This window comes from Melozone crissalis, unplaced genomic scaffold (genome assembly GCF_028551555.1).
Source record: "Melozone crissalis strain CALT ecotype California unplaced genomic scaffold, PUWL_Pcris_2 ptg000057l_1, whole genome shotgun sequence".
In the NCBI taxonomy this organism is placed as follows: Eukaryota; Metazoa; Chordata; class Aves; order Passeriformes; family Passerellidae; genus Melozone; species Melozone crissalis.
The window spans coordinates 4,381,211-4,402,395 of NW_026535835.1; the positions used below are offsets into that span (position 1 = coordinate 4,381,211).

The window sequence follows — 21,185 nt, forward strand, 5'->3', positions numbered from 1 at the left end:
TGCAAAAACAGACAAGGCTTGTGGACAATGCCTGGCTTGCACTGAGGACAACAGAAATAGGACAAAATACCTCTGAATCCAGCCCTGCTATTGCTCAGACTCAGTGTTACAGCTTACCCTCTGTGAGGGGGCTGAGTGCAGTTGAGGTTGAAATACACTTTATACAAGTTTCCCGAGTAAGTCTCACATTTTGTTAAAAGGATTGACTTGATTTATAGTGAGCTTAATAAAAAGTAACTATCATTATTTGAAGCCTGTCACATTTATATCTAAAAACTCCTCTTCTGTGAGCAAATAACATTTAATTAAGGTCTGAATTTTACTTGCTGTGAAAATCAGTGAAGGAATGGAAATGCACCTATTTCCCCAGATCTGTCTCCAGCCTGCACCATCAGGTATCTTACACAGGTAAAAACATCCACCCCTGCATATGCTCAGCTTGATTAGAAGGAAAAAACAAATCCAGACAACAAAAGCCATTGGGCAAATTTTGACAGATGAAATGTCCTCCTAAACGCCTGCCACGCAGTCATCCCTGCAAGAGCAGAAAGCTGGAAGAAGAGAAAGTGTACAAGTCACTAGAACAGGATAAAAATAATAGTTTCATACCTTCCATAGTCTCCTTCATTTTTATCTTGTCTTCTGAAATGTCATTAGTCTCAATCATCTGGAATAAATGTAAAATGTAAGATATAAACTAACCCTTTACCCAAAGACAAGCAGAAGTTAACAACCACAAAGCCCCATCCAAAGCAGAAGGCATCCCATGTCCAAGTTAGGATGTTTTACATCTTTCCCAAGAGGGAAATAAAGGCTTTTTTGAGGAGCCACTTGTCCAGCTGGGCACTCCTGAGGCTGCCCAGAGTGCCCAGACAGCCCCCAGGTGAGCTCACCTGCAGGATTCACTCAGGAGGGAGCAGAGCTCAGGTTCTCCCCCAGGTTCTGGTTCAGCCCTGCACACACAGGAATGCAGGAGCTGCTGTACCCCTGACCAGGCACCTCTGGGCAATCTCAGCAAACACCCAACTCCAGCATGCAGCTTGACACCTACCAGTCAGCAGGTTCATCAACTTCTGCAGAACCTAGCTGTGCCCAAAGTTATAAAAATGTTGATAAAACAGTAATTTATTAAAGAACTAATGCATTAATAAAAATAGTAACAAAGCAAATGCCATACAGGGGATTCTGCTTTTCCCCATCCTCTTTTCTATATTGCAATGAAAAGCCAGAGACTACAGAGCTTCCAATGCTAAGCTTTCTGTGGCAGAGGCCACAACTGAGCCCTTCACACCTCTCCCCATCCAGCAGCCTTTGCTGGTTCCTCAGCACATGCCCAGAGCCAGCAGCTGCTGTGGCCACCAAGAGCCCCAAGGCCACTTCTCTGAACTCTGGGCTGTGGGACAAGGCAAACAGAAGCAGGGGAACCCTCAGAGCAGAAATATGCTTTCTGATGTACTTTTGGTATGGAATAAACTATTTAACTGCTCTTGGGAAGCAGTTGTGGCTCTCCCTTGAAGGTCTAGGAAAAGCTGTCACAAGTAACCTTTGCTTGTTTAAAATACTTGGGCAGTGAATACTGCAGTTACTTTAAATTAACTAAGACAATTTTAAATAGAACTTGCCCCATGATACTCAAAGGCTTTCACCCATGCATTTCTTCCCATATTCTCCTGATTTTAATTGACACATAGCTGAAATAATTACTTTAAGACTTCCCTGGTTCTAATCCAGTATTGATATCCCCCAGAGCCCTTCCATTTATCTAAAGGGCTCTGGAACAAGACTCCAGCTTCTTCTTTTCCATTCATTCCTGTTTGAATATTGGCTATAATGTGTTACATGTTGTAATAACAACTCCTTTTCCCCAGAGTCCTGGCTGTACTTATTGTTCCCAACTGTCCTTATTGGCTGAAACATCCTGGAGCAACCCTTCAAACACCATTAATGCTGGAGATTCCTCTTTGGCCTTTGCCTCTGTTGTCCTCTGTGTGCCTATTTCCAAGGTGTGCAGTTCTGACTTGGACAACATGGAATTCATGGCTTGACTTTGCTCCCTGGAGGTGCAACTGCTTTCAATGGGGCTGCTCATGTTGGGAAATTAAACACAGGCATTGAATTCATTTCATTGGGATCTGTCTGGAACAGAAACTACATCACCACTGAAATTTCAGCGCAGTATTCTTCAAATGTGCACGTTCTACAGCTTATTTTAATTTTCTGCATCCCCACAGGATGTAAATTGGGTTTTTCCTCATTTCTCATGCAAAATCCAAACACAAATAGTGGCCCAGCCCCCCATGAGTAGCAATCTCCCTGCTCACTACAGTGCAGAACCAGCCACAATCCCTTGTGCCACACACAATGGCAGGATGATGCATCCTGTGGCAAATACTCAAAAAAACCCCAAAAAACAAGGTGACTTAGACACAAAGGCCACAGTAAATTGACCCCTTCATATGACTGCTCTTATTGCAGCCCTCCCTGGTCTCATATTCAATCAGGCATTTTATTTCCCCAGCCTGGTGCCATTCTGACCCTTTCTGGCATCTTTTCCACTCTAACCCTCAACAGCAGCATTTCCCTGTCTCCCACACGTGCTGTGGAGCCCCTGCCCTGTTGCTGACACAGCCTCACCCATCCCACAGTGCAGCACTCACTGCACCTCTCTTGTTCCAGGTGCTGAGCAAGGCTGACTCTTTTTCCACTCAATCCTTCTAGAACCCCCAAAGAGCCTTGCCCAACAGCACACCAAGGCTGCTGCAGCTCCTTGCAGGAATTTATTAGAGAATAAATCCAACTGCATTGCAGGAATGATGGTTTTCCAGCTCAGAACATGCTTGCTCAGCATGAGAGCCCACCCTGACAAACCATGACAGCCCTAGACTGCTGCCACAGCAGCCTCCACACCCAGGTGTGGCCCCACTTGCTCCTTTTCCTAATTGTCCCACTGTCCCAATGGCTTTCTAGAGTGGATTGACACCTTCAGCATGGAGATGCAGTGCAGAAAGAACACTGTTAGTGGAAGAAAAAAACATCCAGATATTTGAAGCCTCAAAAAACTGCACAAGGCAGTGGCTGAGGAGTTACCAACAGTGATAATAAACAGCAAAATGACCCCCAAGTCATACATTTGCATGCTGAGAAGGATGCAGGGCCTCCATGGACTGCAGCTTGTTCTCTAAGACAAGCACTTTTTCCTGCAATCTTTGGATTTCCTGTTTGCTGTGGACTTCTGTTTTCTGTAATGTTTCATAGTCCAACATCTTCTTTTCAGCCAAAGATATCTGCTCTTTCAAGAAAGCTATTGCTTCTGTCTGATCTGTGTATTCACCATGAAGTTTCTCCAGTTCATGCACCCTCAGCTCAGCATCTCGACACTTGTCCTTCACATCCTGGAGCTCAAGAAGGTGCTGACTGCTTTTGGTTTCCAGTTGCATTTTCCAGTTGCTGTTGCTTTTTTCCACTTCTTCCAAAGCCTCCTGCAGCTTCAGCTTGAGACTCTCTTTCTCCTTTATATGGACAGCTGTCTCGATGTCGTGCTTTGCTTTCAGGTTCTCCAACTCAAGCTGGTGCTCCAGCTTTATACTCTCCACCACTGCCTTCAGCTCCACAATCTCCTTGTGCTGGGTGTCAGGGCCTGAGTTGAGCGTGGCTTTCAGGTCCTCCAGAGACTTCTGGTGGTCAGAAGCTAACGTGTCCAACTTGGACTTCCAGTTGTCCATGAGCCCCATGTTCTCATTAGTGGCCTGCTGAACTTTATGCTTTAAGTCCACAATCTCCTGCGAGTACTTCTCATTGACAGACTTCAGCTTCTCCATCTCCTGCTGGTACTTCTTTAGCGTCTTCTCATACTTCTCCTTCAGCTGGCTGCTCTCCTTCTGGTGCTCCTTGTTGGCAGAGAGCAGCTGATCCCTCAGCCTCAGTGCCTCTGAGTGCAGGCCCAGGCTGTGCTCGGGGCTCTCTGCCTGCTGCGAGCTCTGCAGGCACTGCCGGAGCTCGTCCACCTCGCTGCGCCTCAGGCTCAGCTCCTCCTCCAGCTGCAGGATCCTGGACTGCTCCGCCACCGTGGTCAGCTGCAACACCACAAACACAAGGTCAGTGCACCCCTCATCGCCACACCTTCCCCACAGCAAGAGTTCTCCAGTGGAAATAAATCCAAAGTGCATCAGTCAAAGTTCAGAGGAAGAGGTGGAGAGCACCTGGTGCCCTCCAACCTGTCACCCTGATTTTTTAAGATTTTCTAAGCCTTCTGACTTTGACATTCTTGTAACAAACTTTCTCACACACTTTCTGTAAATAACTCATTGTTTTGCATTCCTTTATGGAGGAGGAGAAAGTTGGTGGGCTGTTGGTCTGTCCAGTGTCATTGGAGAGATGGCACTGTCACCCTCCAATCCACTGTCACTCTTGGAAAACTATAAATGTTGGAGTCAGAAAATAAACTTCCCTTTTTCTTCACCTTGAGAACAGCAGTGTGAGCTTGTGCTCTTTCATGTCCTATAACAACACCAACCTGAGCACAGTTTTGCACCAGCACAACTGTCGCCCTGATTTTTTAAGATTCTCTAAAATCACAGATTCTGATGTTTACATTCTTGTAACAAACTTTCTCACACACTTTCTGTAAATAACTTATTGTCTTGCATTCTTTTATGGAGGAGGAGTGTCATTATAGGACATGAAACAACATGAGCACACACACTGCTGCTTTCAAGGTGAAGAAAAAGGGAAGTTTATTTTCTGACTCTAACATTTATAGTTTTCCAAAAGTGACAGTGGATTGGAGGGTAAAAGTGCCACCTCTCCAATGACACTCAGCAAACCAACAGTCTATCAAATTTCTTCTATGAAAGAATGCAAAACAATATGTTATTTACAGAAAGTGTGTGAGACAGTTCATTACAAGAATACAAACATTAGAAGCCTTAGAAAATCTTAAAAAATCAGGGCAAGAGAGGAGAAATTTGATAGACTGCTGGTTTGTCTAGTGTCATTGGAGAGGTGGCAGTTTCACCCTCCAATCCACTGTCACTTTTAGAAATCAATAAATGTTGGAGTCAGAAAATAAACTTCCCTTTTTTCACCCTGAGAGCAGCAGTGTGCACGTTGTGTTTCATGCCCTATAGTGACAGGCAACCAGCACTGACAACTCACAGTTATGTCTGTGCCAATTGCAATTTATTTTTTCTTAATACAAACCTCTTGCTTTCCACAGAAAAACACCTTGGAAATAACCCTTGAAATTCACTAGGGAGCAACAGTGGTTTATGAAAAATAATGTCCTGGACGGGCATTATGTTTCCAGACCAGGCATCTTGCCAGATGATGCACAGAGGAGATGTGACTGCACATGCAGGAATTTCACAAGCATCAAAACCAGCATTAAGCATATCATGTTTCCTTTATTGCTCAGCAATCCTCAGCCTGCAAACCTCTCTTCTGTAACAGAATTTGTTTACTCTGGTGTAAAAAGGAAAAGGGATTTTGACATATGAGTGCTTGTTAGAGTTTATTAGCAAAGTCAAAATAACAAAGGAGGCTAGAGGATGCAAGACAATAAATCTGGCCATGGTACACATTGAGCTTAAGGGCTGTGGGTCCATGTTTTGCCATCTGAATGTAACCTGGCAGGGCTGATCTCCCTGTGAGTCACAGGGAGTACAGGGTGCTGCCACTATGGATGAAGAAGAGGATGAAACATTAGAAAAAGGCAAAAGAAAGAAGGAAACCGAGCCAAACTCCAAGAGCTCAATTTCACTTCGTTTCAATTGCCATCTGCCCAGCAGTCATCAGCCCAGGAGGCTGCTGGGCATTGTTTCAGATGGGCACAGGGGGCTTCAAACCATCCAGACCTTTTGGAGACCCTCCCATTTATGTTTTCTACAGCTCTCAAACCCATTACTGCTCACTGCAGCAAGTTTGCTGCTTCCCACACCACACCAGCATGAAAAAGCCCTCTCCACATCTGGCTGCTTTTAGGATTCCTCTGGGCAATCTGTCCTGTTGTCCATGACCAAGGATCAGAGTGGGCCCAGCTGCATCCACCAGCACCTTCCCCTTCAGATGGCAGCTCCCACAACTGGCAGGGGAGACTGGAATGTTGATTGCAATGTTATTTCCTCTTACAGCCTGGGAGGAGCTCAAGGCAGAATGAATTGTGCAGGATATTACTGGGATATGTTAATTGAAAAATGAATTGTAGGAGCTCATGTGTCAGATGGTGGCGTGGGGCAGAGAAGCAAGCTCAGTCTGAGAAACAAGCTCCCCATAAGAGAAGCAAAGCTGGAAATCATATTATACTACTATTTCTGGGAAAGAGAGCAAACAAAAAACCAAACAAAATCAAGGAAGCTTAAGTTCAAGCCAAAATCAATCAACCCCACAAAAACCAAAAGAAAGAAACCCAAAGCAAGGCATGATGAGCACCAGGGCAGTGCAAGCGCTGTCTGCAGGCAGGGCAGGTGAGGGTGCATTACCCTGGTGTCCTCTAATTCTCTGAGGAGTTTTTCAGCCTGTGCCTTCTCAAACAGCAGGCTCTGCTCGAGCTCCCGAATTCGGGCATGCTCCAACTGCGTCTGAGTCTGCTCACACAGAGAGAGAAAAGAACAGTGGAGAGGGGAGCAGGGAAGGGAGAGAGAGAAAGAGAGGGAGGGAGAGAGAAGGCTGCAACATCATCTCCAGAGAACAAGACAAGGAAAGGCTGTTCACAACAGGAAGAGAATAAAAACCCAGACAGGGAGGAAAAATCCAACCAAACAGGAAACGGTCCCTGCGGGATTTTACATGGTACTGGTAGTGGCTCTTCAGTAGAAAAGTGAAACTGTGATGGGAAGACATCCTTCTGCTCCAGTGTCTCCTGCATCAGCTGAAGACACTTCCTAAAAAGCAAAGCTCCCACCAGCACAAGGCCCTTGATCACACAGACAGTGCAAAGACGTTGCAATGATTCTCCACATCTTTCCTCAAGAAGAGTCACAAGTTAGACTGAAAAGAGCTGGAAGTTCCCATCCTCTTTTTGCTCTGGAGACAGTGAGAATCCTACACTAAGTGGGAAAAAAACCCCAGGTCATACTGTGCATGGCATGTTGTAAAACAAGAAACACACTGCACTGAAGAGATCAGGGAATTGTGATCCCAACCTGTTCTGTAAATCAGTGCTTTGAGATTGAACAGGCCAGACATGAATTTCAAAGTGACTTCTGTACAGTAGGACTCTACCAATTTTGGCACAAGAAAACAGAACTTTTTTGGTTGGTTGGTTGGTTTTGGGATTTTTGGTTGGTTGGTTAGTGGTTTGGTTTCAAAGTTGGGGGTTTTTTTGACAAATGATTCAGCTAAGCACAAGAAGCTCATGCTATCTACCCAAAACCAGGAGCACTGGCACAGGGCATTGCTTCAGTGCCCTTCACTTTTAAAGCTGAAATACCATAAAGCTGCACTTGGTAGCAAAGCTCAGCAATCCACAATCACCACTGTAAAATCATGTAGAATTCCTTATAAATAAAAGAGGAGAGGAGACATGGGAAGGTGCATACACACTCTGGCCTTCACATTTTTTTTAGCTAAAAAACATTTTCCTTAGAATCAAGCTTAATTAATCTATCAAATAAAAAAATTAATCTAGCAAAAAAGCAAACAAACCTGCTCAGAACCATTTAAACCCTATTTTTTGCCCTTCATTTTCCATGTACTTATTTGCTTCCCCCCTCTTTCTATTGGAGCCAGTTTAAGGATTTTCTGCCCTTCCCTACAATAAAGCAAGGCTTGCAAGTTTTGTACAAATTATAGAAACAGAAGTTTTTTAATAAATCCATGTTTTATGCTTGCAAAATATCATTGTACATGTATTCATAGATGGTGACATAACTGCCATTTATATTCAGATAGCTCTGCATTTTATGTGCCTTATTTAACCCCTGAAGGAGGGGAGAAAAAGATGTGGATTCAAAAACCCAAATATTATCAAAACCCTGAATTATATAACAGCACATCATATATTTGATGACCTATTACAAAATTCATCTCTGGACTTCTCACAGAGATTCTCTCCAGGTTAACACAAGTGCCCAGTCAAGCTCTCAGTCCCACTCGATATTCTTGTTCAGTATCTATTAATCCTGTTATTTTCCAACTCTGAAATAACAGTTGATAATAGAGGGGAAAAAACCAAACAAAAAACCATAGAAAAAATTAGATTAACTGTTTTACAGTCCTTAAATCTTAGGCTTACATTCAATCCTGTGTTATTTTATATAAATTGGTTTGCTAGTACTAGCCAGTATGAGTCACAACCTCACATCCAAAGTTTCCCTGCACTTTGAGGAAGCCCAGATATGAATTTCAGATTTATTTGTAGCTATTAGCCTTAAATTACTGTTCACAAGCTATAAACTGACTTCCCACTGGCATTCAAGGCATGCTGCAGGATGCAGGAGATGAGCATGGGAGAGTTCCTTGATGAGGATAATACTTCCTGTAAACTATGGTTTTCCACCACAAAAAGTCTTTCCTGAAAGCTTTTCCTACATTAGCTTTTTAACTTTCAAAGCTTTTGAAAGCTTTTCCTGCGTTTGTTTTTCATCTCCCAAATCACTACAGCATCAGCTGCCAAGCAGGATCAAAACTGGGTTGAAATCATAACTCCATTTCAGGGCTGAATCCACAGCAACTCTATCAGAGGTCCAAAACCTTGATCTCTCTGTATCTTCACATTTTTTCTCTCAAGTTAATTACTTGCTTCTGGAAAGCTTAACTGTCTCCACAAAAAAGCAGGAAGGTGAGAATTAACTCTGGTGGGTCAGTCATTCAGTCTGGACATGCAAATTAGGCAGACAAGATGTGAAATGTGGCCCCAGCCAAGCCTGTGCTGGGACTGATGCTGGGCTCATGGAGAGCATGCCAGTTCCCTGGGTCAGGGGAAATCAAGCATTCCTAAATTATTTGTCCTTTTGTACAGACCAGCATGGAAGTGAAAACAGGACCACAATGTCCTGCTGAAAGCTTGGCCATATCCCCATTGCAAAACAATTCCTTCCCAGCCCAAAGCAAAATTGAATCCAAGAGTGTGAGTCCCAAACTGAGAATGGGAGCCCTTACCCATACCCAGCAGTTTATCATCATGGTGGCTTTAAAAAAAAATAAAAATCCAAATATACCAAGCCTGGTCCCACTGCCATAATTACACAGCCAGGCTTGAACACTTGGAGCTTACAGAGGGACAATTCACTGCTCCCAAAGGGAATGATGCATGCACCAACCACCCTTCCCCAGGGCACTGTGGGAAAGCTGTCAGCTCAGGGATGAACTGAAATCTGATTTTGCTCCCACACAACAGGCAGAAATTGCACTTGCTGTGCTCCCACAAAGGTCTGCTAGCAGTGCACTGCTGATTTACACCCTGTCAAACATCTACTTCAGCTTCTGGATGAAGAAGAGAGGTTTGTGCCAACAGGATCACAGCCACAGCAATATATCCATTTCCCAGTTTTCCCATTTTCCTGGGCTTTTGTTGCTATGAGTGACAGTGAAGCACAGGAGCAGGGCCCTTGACATTTCTGGCTGTTACTAACTTGGTACTGCAGCAAAACAGACAAAAAACTCCCTTGATTTACATTTGGAGAGCAGAGCCTTGCTTCCACAGAAAGATTTTCTGTTCCCTTTTCCCCATGGAAAAACCTCCCACTCAATGAGAGCCAACATCACTTCATCCCAACATCCTTCCAGCCTGCACAATGCTCACTGCAACAGCATCCCTGAGCAACAGCCCTTCCCAGGGGCAGGGTTTTAAGGATTTTCTGCCCTTCCCTACAATAAAGCAAGGCTTGCAAGTTTTGTACAAATTATAGAAACAGAAGTTTTTTAAAAAAATCCATGTTTTATGCTTGCAAAATATCATTGTACATGTATTCACAGATGGTGACATAAATGTCATTTATATTCAGATGGCTCTGTATTTTATGTGCCTTATTTAACCCCTGAAGGGGGGGGAGAAAAAGATGTGGATTCAAAAACCCAAATATTATCAAAATCTAGTGCCAAACCCACACTCCAGGCAGTGAATTCCACATGAGGATACCTCAGCATAAACAGCATTTTGGCTGGAATTAAACAGCATCCATTCAGGAGACTCCATGTGCCCATGAGCTGCTGAGAGCAGGACACCACAGGGACAGGAACTGAACTGTCAATTCATTTCTAGGGTGGAAAAATATAAGTTCAACACATTCAGACACAGATTTTCACATGGCTTGGCAACTTAGAGTGATAGATGAACTCCAGGCAGCCCCAGGTGTGAGCAGCCCTTGGGCACCACACCAAAGAACAATCCTCACAGCTCACAGCAGTAAATCACACAGCACATCAGTACAGTATTGTTAGAGGGGACCAAAAGGTGGCAGAAATTACTCAAGTGAGTAATTTCTACCACATCCAGAGTAATTTTTGCAACTCTGGATCCCACATTTTGGCAAGATCATAAGGAATTACCTCCAGATCCCCTTTTGTAATGGATTCTTCCTCCACACGGAACTGCAAGTCCTCCACTTTCCTGGGGAAGGAAAGGGACACACAGAGCAATCAGAAGGGACACACAGAGCAATCAGAAGGAAAGGGACACAGAGCAATCAGAATTCTCAGCTCAGCACCCTTTGTCTCAGCAGCCACTGCACATCAGCCTTTCCACTGTTAACCAAGTTCTATGGGATCACTGCAACCATCAATGAAGAGGCCATTCCCAACAAATAGAAAAGCTGCACAAAAAATTACTGATAAGCTTTTATCCAGCCAATTAAATTTATAAATGTATTATATATACATTTATAAATTTAATTGGGTGGATAAAATTATGGCAGTTGGACCAGGGTTGGTCCCACTGCCATAATTACACAGCCAGGCTGAAACACTTGGAGCTTACAAAGGGACAATTCACTGCTCCCAAAGGGGAAGATGCATGCACCAACCACCCTTCCCTATTTATTTTATTATAAAATAAATAAAATTAAATTAAAACCACCCACCCAATATTTAAAAAATCACATCATGGCCTGCAGAATCAAAGTCTGAAAGGGATTCAGATCACCTTTGAATACAAAAGCTCAGCAGAAACTGAGCAGCAAGTCCCATAGAGCAGGACAGTTACAAGCAGCTTTCCACACACAAAGGTGGCCTTTTTGTAAAGTGCATCCCCTCAGACACACAATTACTGTTCTCTGACACAGGAGCCTAAAAACAAGCAAAGCAAGGTTTCGGATTATTTAAACCTTGTTATGCAAGCACCGGGCAATTCCTGTGCCAAATCCATACAAAATATCCCAAGGGAATGGAATGGGATCCTCTGCCTCCTTGGCAGAGGGTGGGGAACTGTGAGTTACCCTGGCAGACAGAAGAGCCTTCCCCATAGAGTTTACAGGCCAGTCATGCATAAATGCAATAAAACCACACACATTAACTCAGACAGGCCAAGGAAACTCTTCTCTTTTGGAAGGCAGAAGCCAGCAACAGTAGAAAATAATTCCATTTTCTGCTAGATTCATCCCTCTTTTTCTCTTTACTGATTATAAAGAAAAAGGCTGAGGATGTTTAGTTTGCAGCCAGATGTAAGGACTATGAGTCTGTTACAGATAAAAATAGCTGGGAGTGTACATAACTCTCTTCATAAACAAGATTCCTTGTCTAAACCTCCTCTAATTAGAGGAGGGAGGCATCTGTTGATATTTAGATGAAAATTCAGCTGTCTGGGGTTAAAGAGCCTCCTAGAGCTGGGAAAGTCAGCTGCCTACCAGGACTATGGGGAGACATGCATGAAAGAACATTTCATCCTCAGGAGGAGCATCAATAATTGAAATCAACACTGTTTTCAGTTATTTAATACACATAAATGTTTTTCTATTCCCACTGAAGAGTTTAATTATACACATGGAGTACCTGGACTCCAAGAATGACATGCAGATCACTCTGATCCAGAGGGGAAATGTGTGCACCAGGAGATTTGCATGGATGGGGGCCTCTGGCATGTGAATCACACTGCAGTGAGGCTGCACTCAGTTTGGCTTCCCTTCCTCACAAAGAACATCCTCAAGATCGGCCCATCATAAACGGAAGAGAGGAAGGGGACCTCAGCAAATCCAGGTTGTACAGGAGGGTCTGTGATGGCCCAAGGTGCACGTGCCTGTTTATGACCCAATTTTTATTTCACAAATATATGTGTATTCTTAAGGCAAAACCATCCAAAGGCTTCAGCACTGTCCACACATGACTTCACCTCCCTCACACCCCTCCACCCCTGCTTTACCTCTTCTCCTCCTCCAGCTGGTTCAGCAGCTCAATCTTCTCCTTCTGCATCCCATCCACCAAGGCTCGTGCTCGCTGCAGGTTTCCTTCTGCCTCCGTGACATACTGGAGCAAAAAATGAGCCCAAGACACAAAAATTAGCCATGCCTGAAGTAGTTCAAGGCTGTTCAGAACTAGGGAACAGAAAGTTTTGATGATCTGTTTCAGAGGATGCTGTGCTAACAGCACATTTTCCAAAGAGCTCAGGATGTAGGGATCAAGGCAACAAAAACAGCTCCATCTCCAGCAGCTGGAAGGGATCCATCCTTCAGTGCCTCTCTGACCTGACCCTTTTAGAGACTCCAGCTCTGATTAGAGTTAAGAACTTGAAGCCTGAAAAGTTCTGAAAATCTGGTCAGAGGTTGCCAGTGCAACTCAGCCTAGTCACGAAGCAAAAGAAGTATTTCAGACTTCTGTTAATTCATTTCTTACTGATAATTACTGGAAAAAACAATATATGAGAAGAATGTTAGCTTGAAGCTGATTTCCCAATTTCTCCTGCATTTCTGACAGGCAGGTGTGACCCACCACACAAAAATACAGTGCCATCCCTGCTCCCAGGTAGCTCACTTGGCTTTAAAAGCATGAGTAAAGAATTTAGGACAGCAGCAGACAATGAAGAACCACATACTGACAAATAGCACAGACACAACTCTCTTTAAGCATTTTAATACATAAAATATCCTTTGTACAAATGCTTGTGCAACAAACAAACAAACAAACACTAACTTATTATGATCAGCCTGTTTTCCTTCCAGATTTCCTGCCTTCATTAATTTTATAAAAGAATCCTCTCTGGTGGGAAAGCAGTGCCATATGAGCTGGGCTGATGCCCTCAGCACCATAAAATCACTGCAATGCAGTCCCAGCCACAGCCAGATTCAGTGGCTGAGGGGAACAAATTTGCATTTCAGCATTGGAATTTATTGATCCAGCAGACACAAGCTGCCTGCTGCCTCTGATCTGGCACAGCCCTTTCCCTACTCCTGGCTCAGGGCAGGGACAGCACACGTGACACTGGGAGGGTGGAGAAAGAGCCTCTACAGGAATGTGGATTTTGTTGATGGAGTGACAAAATTACTTTTAGTCCTTTCAAAAAGGAAAGAAGCTCAGAAGTTTCTGGTTTTGATTAAGTGAAAAAGTCACTTTATAGGCCTAGGGGACTTCAAACTTAAGGACAGCTAATTGGACAGAAGCTGAAAAGTCCAGCTTGGGCAATTTATTAGAAAAAGAATTTAACAAAGAAACTAATTGCTTTTGGGAAGTGTTTTATCAGGAGCAAGAATCTTTAGCACTTGGCTCGGTTTTTTTGTTTTGGTTTGGTTTGGTTTTTTTTTGTTTGTTTGTTTGTCATTTTGTCTTTTATTAAACTTTTTTGTTTCTAACACTGCAACAAAAGCCATCTTGCTGATTTTTATGCTTCTAAGGGTAGCTAAGCTATCTTGGGTGTGTTATAGACCTCTGAGAGCTTATAAGACCTGGCTCAAAGAGGCAACTATAACACACCTCAGCTTAACTCACCACAACAGAGGCAGAAATTCAGAGTCCCAGTTTCACACACACTGGTAATGAGACACAAACTTTAAGGAATTTAGAGATTTTAGAGGAGCTAAAATCTTAGTTAGAGATAACCTTTACTGGAGTTAATTAAAGTAAATGGGTAGGCCTTGATGAAGTTAGGAGTTAGTAGTTAACTAATAACTGATTGCTTGTCAACACAATGTTTGGTTAGCTGGGTTTATAATGAAGAATATAGAAACTGATAAATAGCTTTTAGGAACATGAGACAATTGTAGGCCTCCTCTGTTGTGAAAAAAATTGAAGATGGGGAATGGAAGTTCTACCAATGGGTTCATTTGTGATATTTGCATTGAGAAGGTAGAAAGGTCAGAATGAGGAAGACTTCATTTACTTCCTCATTTTGGGACCCCTTCCCATGAAAGGGACCACCGACCCATTTTAAGGAACAAACTAGTCATGCTTAATGGCCTTTGAACTAATTACCATATGGGGCAGGGAATGGGATGTACCAAAGTTATGAATATGTATTTGTATTTTGGGTATTCAATACTTGTACAGATAAAAGGACTCTGTAATCACCTGTAAATTGGGATGTGTATTTGGGAGCTATCCTGCAATAAACATTCACTTTCTAGCTCTAAACTGTTAGAGAGTTTTTGTCCGTCACAGTTGGATATCAGTACTAGATCAATATCTGTATTTTTTAAATAAATCAGTAACATTATGATCTGACACTTCCAGGGGATATCAAATATTCAGACATTTAACAGCTGTCACCTCCTACCTGCTCGTGCTGGGCCTTCATGATGGCAATCTCCTTCTCCACCTCACAGATGTGGCTGGTGGCCTTGGCCACCTCTGCCCTCTCCAGGTCCCGCTCTGCCAGCAGCTGCTCAATGTGCTGCTGCTTCTCCTTCAGGGCCTCCTGCAGGGCTGTGGTGCCAGAGATCTTCCTGGCATAGCGAGACGAGGTCTCTGTCAGCTGGGAAAGAGTTCAAAAGAGATGGGATGATGTGGTGGGGTTTGTGGGTGCCCAGGACGAGGGAAGAGATAAGAATCTTGACTATTTCAGAAGGCTGATTTATTATTTTATGATCTATATTATATTAAAAGAAAATGATATATTAAAACTATACTAAAGAAAGAGAAAGGAGACATCAGAAAGAAAAGAATGAATAATAAAATCTCATTACAGACTCAGAGAGTTCGACATGGCTGGCTGTCATTGGCCATTAATTTACTTAATTAATTAAAAACAATCCACATGAGACCAATCAAAGATGCACCTATTGATAAACCATCTCCAGACCACATTCCAAGCAATCAGATAATTATTGTTTACATTTCTTTTCTGAGGCTTCTCAGCTTCTCAGGAGAAAAATCCTAGTGAAAGGATTTTCATAAAATATGTCAGTGACAGGGTAAAGCTGTGTCCTTTCCAGCCCAGAACAGCTGAAGTCCCCTGTTAAACCTGGGATTTGCTCACCTAATTATCATTTGTTCAGCTGAGGAGAGCTGCTGCTCCAGCTCTGGGCCCTACAGGGGAGGTGAAGTCTGAGAAACATCTGGACGATGCTCACAAGCTCAATTTCTCTTCTGCACTGCAGTGAACACAGCATTTCCCAAAGGACACAACATGGGGTGGGAACTGGGTCAGGGAAAATTATCATGCATTCTATCCTCTGCCTTCTTAGGTACATTTTATTGATGGCCTGCACTGATGAAATCCCAAAGATGAGCTCAGCTGGGTAGGCTGATCTCAAGTGGAGACCAGTATGGGGTTATTGGATCCACTCCCAGGAATGACATTGCACCCTTGTCCCAGCCAAGAGGGCTGTGGGTGTTCTGCAGCAGCACCACAGCAGAGCCAGAATTTTTAATAGGATCACTGCCTGCTCTGCTTTCTGCCTGCTTGAGCACCTGCCAAAACCCCAGGCATGTGACCCAGGACACTGTCACCCTCCACAGTGAGACAGCCACAGCAGGAGCTTTGCACAGCTGCTCAGTGGAGCAGCATGACCATGTGAGACTGGAAGCAGTGTCCTTTTTCTGCAGGGATCCCTTCTAGACCTGCTCTTGACAGCAGAACTGAGATTCATCCCACTGCAAACTGCACTCCAGGCTCTTCAGTGGTCTCAGCTGCTTGGTGTCCCTTACTAGGAGGGAGACTGTGTCACGGAGTCTCTGTGGTCAGGACAACCCAGAGGTGTTAAAAGGTCTCATTTTCCAGCCTGGCAGCCAAAGAAGGAGTCAGGATTCTTCTGTTCTGGTTCTCAAGGTTGTTTATTTTCTCTTATCTATAACATTCTTTCTCTGACCTCCTGAGATCTGTCTAGCAGGTCAGTCCGTGGCACACTGACACCCTTGGGGTGGTGTTATCCTTTTATACTAAAAACTACCTGTACTTTATTTACAATAATTTTCCGATACCTATCACCAATGTTAGACAGTTTGTCTCTAAACCAATCCAAAAGTGTCACCATCACAGCAGAAGATGGAGGACAAGAAAAAGAAGGACAAAGACAGGACACGCCCAGATTCCTCCATCTTGCCTCCTGAATCCCCATTCTAAAAACCCCAAAATTCTACATTTTCACCCTGTGATAAATTCACTAACATTCTATTCAAACCCTTGTGGCTTGTAAGTCTTCACACAAAGTTGGTAATTGTTTCCATGGGATAAAATGAAAGGCACAGGTGTTTTTGACTCTGTGCCAAGGTCTCTGAGCCCCCTGCCAGGGTCTCGAGTCAGAGCAATGTCCTGGGTTCTGACAACTGTGAGGTGGGTGACAGCCCCACCCTCCATTCCCCTCACCCAATGAATGGTGAAGGAGCAGCTGAACTAAGAAGAAAGAAGGAAAGGCCCAACCCTCCTGTGTTGTGAAGCTGGGTCACAGAGGCAGAGTGAGGAGCAGAGACCCCCAGCAGGTACTCACCAGCCCACTGCGGCTGGGCCTGCCCCCCACCGAGGAGGCCACGGAGCTGACGGAGCTGATGGAGGAGCTGCTGGGGCTGTGGGTCAGGGCTGACACCCCCATGGCCATCCTCTTGCTCTTCTTTGCCTTGGCAGGGCTGGTTGATGGGAACCCAATCCTGATCACCTTGTGGATGGGAGCAAAGAGGCCAAACTTGGGTGGGCACTGGAAATACCTGGAACACAGGAGATGCACCAAGTGAGGAGTGGCAGGGCAGCCAACTCACCCAAGCCTTGCAGAATGGCATTGCCAAGCAGTATAAAACTCACAGCTCATGTCTGGGTGCTTTGCTGTGGAATTGTTTCACAGAATTCACAGAATGACCAGGTTGGAAGAGACCTTAAAGATCATCAAGTCCAACCCAGCCCCAACACCTCAACTAAACCCTGGCACCCAGTGCCACATCCAGGCTTTGTTAAACACACTCAGGGATGGGGACTCCACCACCTCCCTGGGCAGCCATTCCAGAACTTTATCACCGTTCTGTAAAAAACTTTTTCCAAATATCCAACTTGTATTTCCCTTGATGCAGCCTAAGGCTGTGCGCTCTGGTTCTGCAGTGCTGCCTGGAGAGAGCCCAGCCCCAGCTGAGAACAGGCACCTTCCAGGGAGTTGTGGAGAATGATAAGGTCACCCCTGAGTCTGCTTTTCTTCAGGTAAGCAACTGCTTTCCTGTGTACAAGCAGTTGGATTATTTTCCTTTCCTGCTTGCAGCACTGGCAATCTCCCTGTTTGCATTTGTGTTGCTTTAGCAAGGGGACCTGAGGTAATTGCCAAGCACCAGCTGCTGTGCACTTTGGGGAGATGCCAGGAAAGACACAGCTGGGAGCCTGGAGAGCACAAATCCCAGAACATAAACACAGCACAGCACAAGCACTCCTTCCTCACAACCAAAACTTGGTGTGCTCTTTACCCTGCTTTGAGGATAGTGATGTAGTAAAGTGTGTCTGCAGGAGGTGTCAGAAGGTGGACAAGGCTCTACTCTGTGAGCTCAGCAATGAGACAAGAGGCCATGGGCAGGAAGTTCCAGCTAAAAATGAGGAAGAACTTCTTCCCTGTACAGCGACCAAGGCCTGAACAGGCTGCCCAGAGAAAATGTGGGGATATTCCAGAACATTCTGGACAGCATACTATGCCCTGTGCTCCAGGATAACCCTTCCTGAGCAGGAAGGTTGGACTTAGATGACCAACTGTGGTCCCTTCCAACCTGACCTACCCTGTGACTCTGTCAAATAAAAAGATCTGAATCACACAGCTCTGTACAAATGTTCCACAGGGTAAAAATCTTTCCTACCAAAACAGCAGCTCAAACCTTTGAAGCTAAAAATGCAATTACAGCAAACTCCAGCATGTGCCACCTCCTTTGGGTGGCAGAGGAACTGTTTCCTATGCCATCAAACTTGGAAAGATGAAAGCATGGAAAAAAGGGAGGACCAGATAATTACAGTGCATGGTCTCTTCCACAACTGAGCCAAAGATTCTGTGTCTCCAGAGCCCTCTTCCAGAATAAAATTGAGCCACAAGTCAGTGTCAAACCCTGGAAACTCCTCATGGCCTTGGCTGACCAGCAAAGCCAAGGTTCATTTGCTGCTGCCCAGCTGCACTGCAGCAAGAAAAACCAGATCAGCTCCAGCATGGTGTCCCCTCATTCCAGGAGAGCAGCCAACACAAAAAGCTCCTCTAGGAGCTTCCTCACAGGCCTCCCAGCAAGAACAGGACTAAATGCAGGCTCATAAAACAATCTGCCCTATGTTAATATAAAAAAGCAGGTTCTAATGACTAAATTACACAAATCCAGTTTTACTAGCACAAATTTTCTCTCTCTCCAGATGTGAGCAGCTGTTTCCCCAACTCCCTTTTATTTTTAAGAGCTGGCAGCCATACAGCTGTGTCACAGGCAGACCCCTGTGTGCTTGGGAGGCCAGGGAACAGCCTACTCTCCAGCCAGATGAGAATAAAATTAAACTTTAAACATCAGCCCAGATCCATGTTTTTTCTATAACAAACTTTAAACAACCCCTCTACAACCCCAAATCTCTCAGCCTCCTTGACTTCCAGCCAACACAGGCCCTTGGGTTTTAAAAAGCAGCCACACCACAGGCTGACCTCTTGCAAACGTGCCAAGGCCCTGCTCAGCATCATTTTCCCAAATTCCAGTAGGCACAGGCAGGCCAACAGCCCCTTCCACAGCTCTGCCTGCTGTAAGCACAGCCTGGTAGTGTGGCTGCACAACAATCCCAAATGTTAATTCCCTTAAAAGCCTCTGACAGCTCTTAGCAAGTTGAAACTTGCATCACTATGTCTGCCCATTTTCTTTCAGTACAGATTGAAAGTGGTTGCAATTAACTTTTATAATTCAGAAGCAGGAATTGGGTCCAAACCACTTGGCAGAAAAAAAAAATCTACATGAAAACCAAGAGCTGCTCTCAGTGAGTGTGGAGGAGCTCTGAACTCACATTACAGAGAGGAAACAGGGCAGAAAAGTGATGGCAATGCAAACTGCAGGTGGAAAACAGCACAGGAAATGTTGAAATAGATGGAAAAATCTTCAGTGTCCAAGGCTGACAAAGAGTGCAAAAGTAAAAGGTCTGGGCAGTTTAGTGAGCAAGGACTGTGACTGGAGCAGAGAGAGAAGGGAGAACAGTAAAATAAGGGAACAAGGGAGAACCTGAGTAAAATAAGCAGGTAACATTTAAATTACTAGAGATGAGTCCATGGAACTTGCTTGGCTTTGTGGAACTGACACCAAACCAAACCACACCAGCACCTCTGCAGTCTCCTGTGCAGACAAGAAAGCAGATGCAGCAAAGCTCAGTGCAGATCAGCACCATCTGATGCAAATCTCACCATCTGATGCACACAGGGGCTCCCCACAGTGACACCCAGTCCCCTGGGCCACTGCTACTGACCCACAGCCTGCAGCAGCCTTCACTGGAGAGCCACAGCTGCTGGGAGAGGCCAGCCCCAGGGCCTGCCCTTGGTGCATATCCACACCTGAACCTGCAGGAAAATCACTGACCCACTGTGGGAAATGGATTTATAGAGAACTCTCTAAGCCTGACAGCAGGCTCACACAGTGTATCTGCGTGCAGACCTTGAGATGAGAAATGCTGACTTAGAAGTGCGATGGAACAGGACAGATGTTGTTGAGAGAGAACTGGAACTAGAACCAAGTTTCAAATGATGGCCTTACAAATAAGACTGGATACTTTGGAGAAATAGAACTATGAAAGATGCCTTGTAGTAAGACCCACAAGGAGTAATTTCAATTATTAGCTTTAAGTCATCTACAGCATGGTGTGGCAAAAGCTGATAGACCAAGAAACACTTACAGTGTATTGTAATTAAGATATAGTTGGCTTCTGATTGTGATGGCATGAATTATAACATCTGTATTGTCTTACCCTTCACATGAGACTGAAAATGGGATAAAAGATTTTAAAACATCTCTCAGTTACCCCATCTCTGGGTCAGAAAAGGGCTTAATCCAACAAGCCACCCCAAATTTCAGCCAGTTTACCACCAATTCAGGTGGAGCTGCCTATGGCAGCAAAGATGAACAATGTCACCAAAGGCTCTGTGCTACCTCTGCTGCCTTGAGCTGCAGTTTTTGGTTTATTCTCCTGCTGCAGCAGGCAGCGCTGGCCTTGCTGGCCAATGCTCACTAGATGGCAACCATCACCAAAGCACAGCCTGCAGAGTCTGGAGAGCCCTGCCCAGGCTGATCCTGGCAGGACAAGATCAGCACAGCCTCAAGAATTCCAGGCTGCCACAGCACACAGGGAGGGCACTCAGGGGTGCCAGCATGCACCAAGGGACTTGGTTTGACTCTGCAAGCTCCTCCAAACCACTGCTGCTGAATGGGCACCTGCAACAAGAAAATCAAAGGCTGGATGGAGGCTCACAAGGACAGACATGGACAGTGCTGCAGCAAACCAAAGGAGGAGCCTCTGCAGACAGGGCACACACCAGAACTGCCTCAACCAAGATGCAGCAGTTTCAGAAGACAGATAACTTCCAAAAGCTGGATTTCCAAACCACAGCAACAGAGGTATGAGGATGAGAGGCAGACAGCACTACACCCACATCTGCCTTTCACACCTTCCACATGCACAGAGACAATAAATATTTCCTGAGCACCATGAAGATTAATCTTCCAGATAGTTTGAATTGTATGATAAAGAAAGCAGAGCCTTGCATTCACTCCATGATTTATTCTCTGCCACCCTGCTTCTTTTATTTTGAGAACAGGCTGAAACTCAGCCATCTGCTGCCAATCATTTACTGCTTTCTTGCCCTGACATTGAACAAGACAGATTTTCTCTTCATTTAAATGAAAGCACATGGCTGCTGGACAAAAAA

General features: G+C 44.6%; 1 protein-coding gene across 3 annotated transcripts in view; it reads right to left on the minus strand.

Moving 5' to 3' along the window:
- Positions 1 to 21,185, minus strand: part of CLIP2 (CAP-Gly domain containing linker protein 2) — a 92,351-nt gene that overhangs the window by 8,843 nt on the left and 62,323 nt on the right. For 2 of the 3 annotated variants that reach the window (XM_054287154.1, XM_054287153.1), the window contains exons 5-11: positions 16,785 to 16,998; positions 14,633 to 14,830; positions 12,290 to 12,393; positions 10,486 to 10,546; positions 6,477 to 6,581; positions 3,129 to 4,073; positions 610 to 667 (exon numbers count right to left, since the gene is read on the minus strand). In XM_054287154.1, coding sequence (XP_054143129.1) covers positions 610 to 667; positions 3,129 to 4,073; positions 6,477 to 6,581; positions 10,486 to 10,546; positions 12,290 to 12,393; positions 14,633 to 14,830; positions 16,785 to 16,998 — 1,685 coding nt within the window. The remainder of the gene's footprint in view (positions 1 to 609; positions 668 to 3,128; positions 4,074 to 6,476; positions 6,582 to 10,485; positions 10,547 to 12,289; positions 12,394 to 14,632; positions 14,831 to 16,784; positions 16,999 to 21,185) is intronic. The other variant, XM_054287155.1, reaches the window with a different exon arrangement.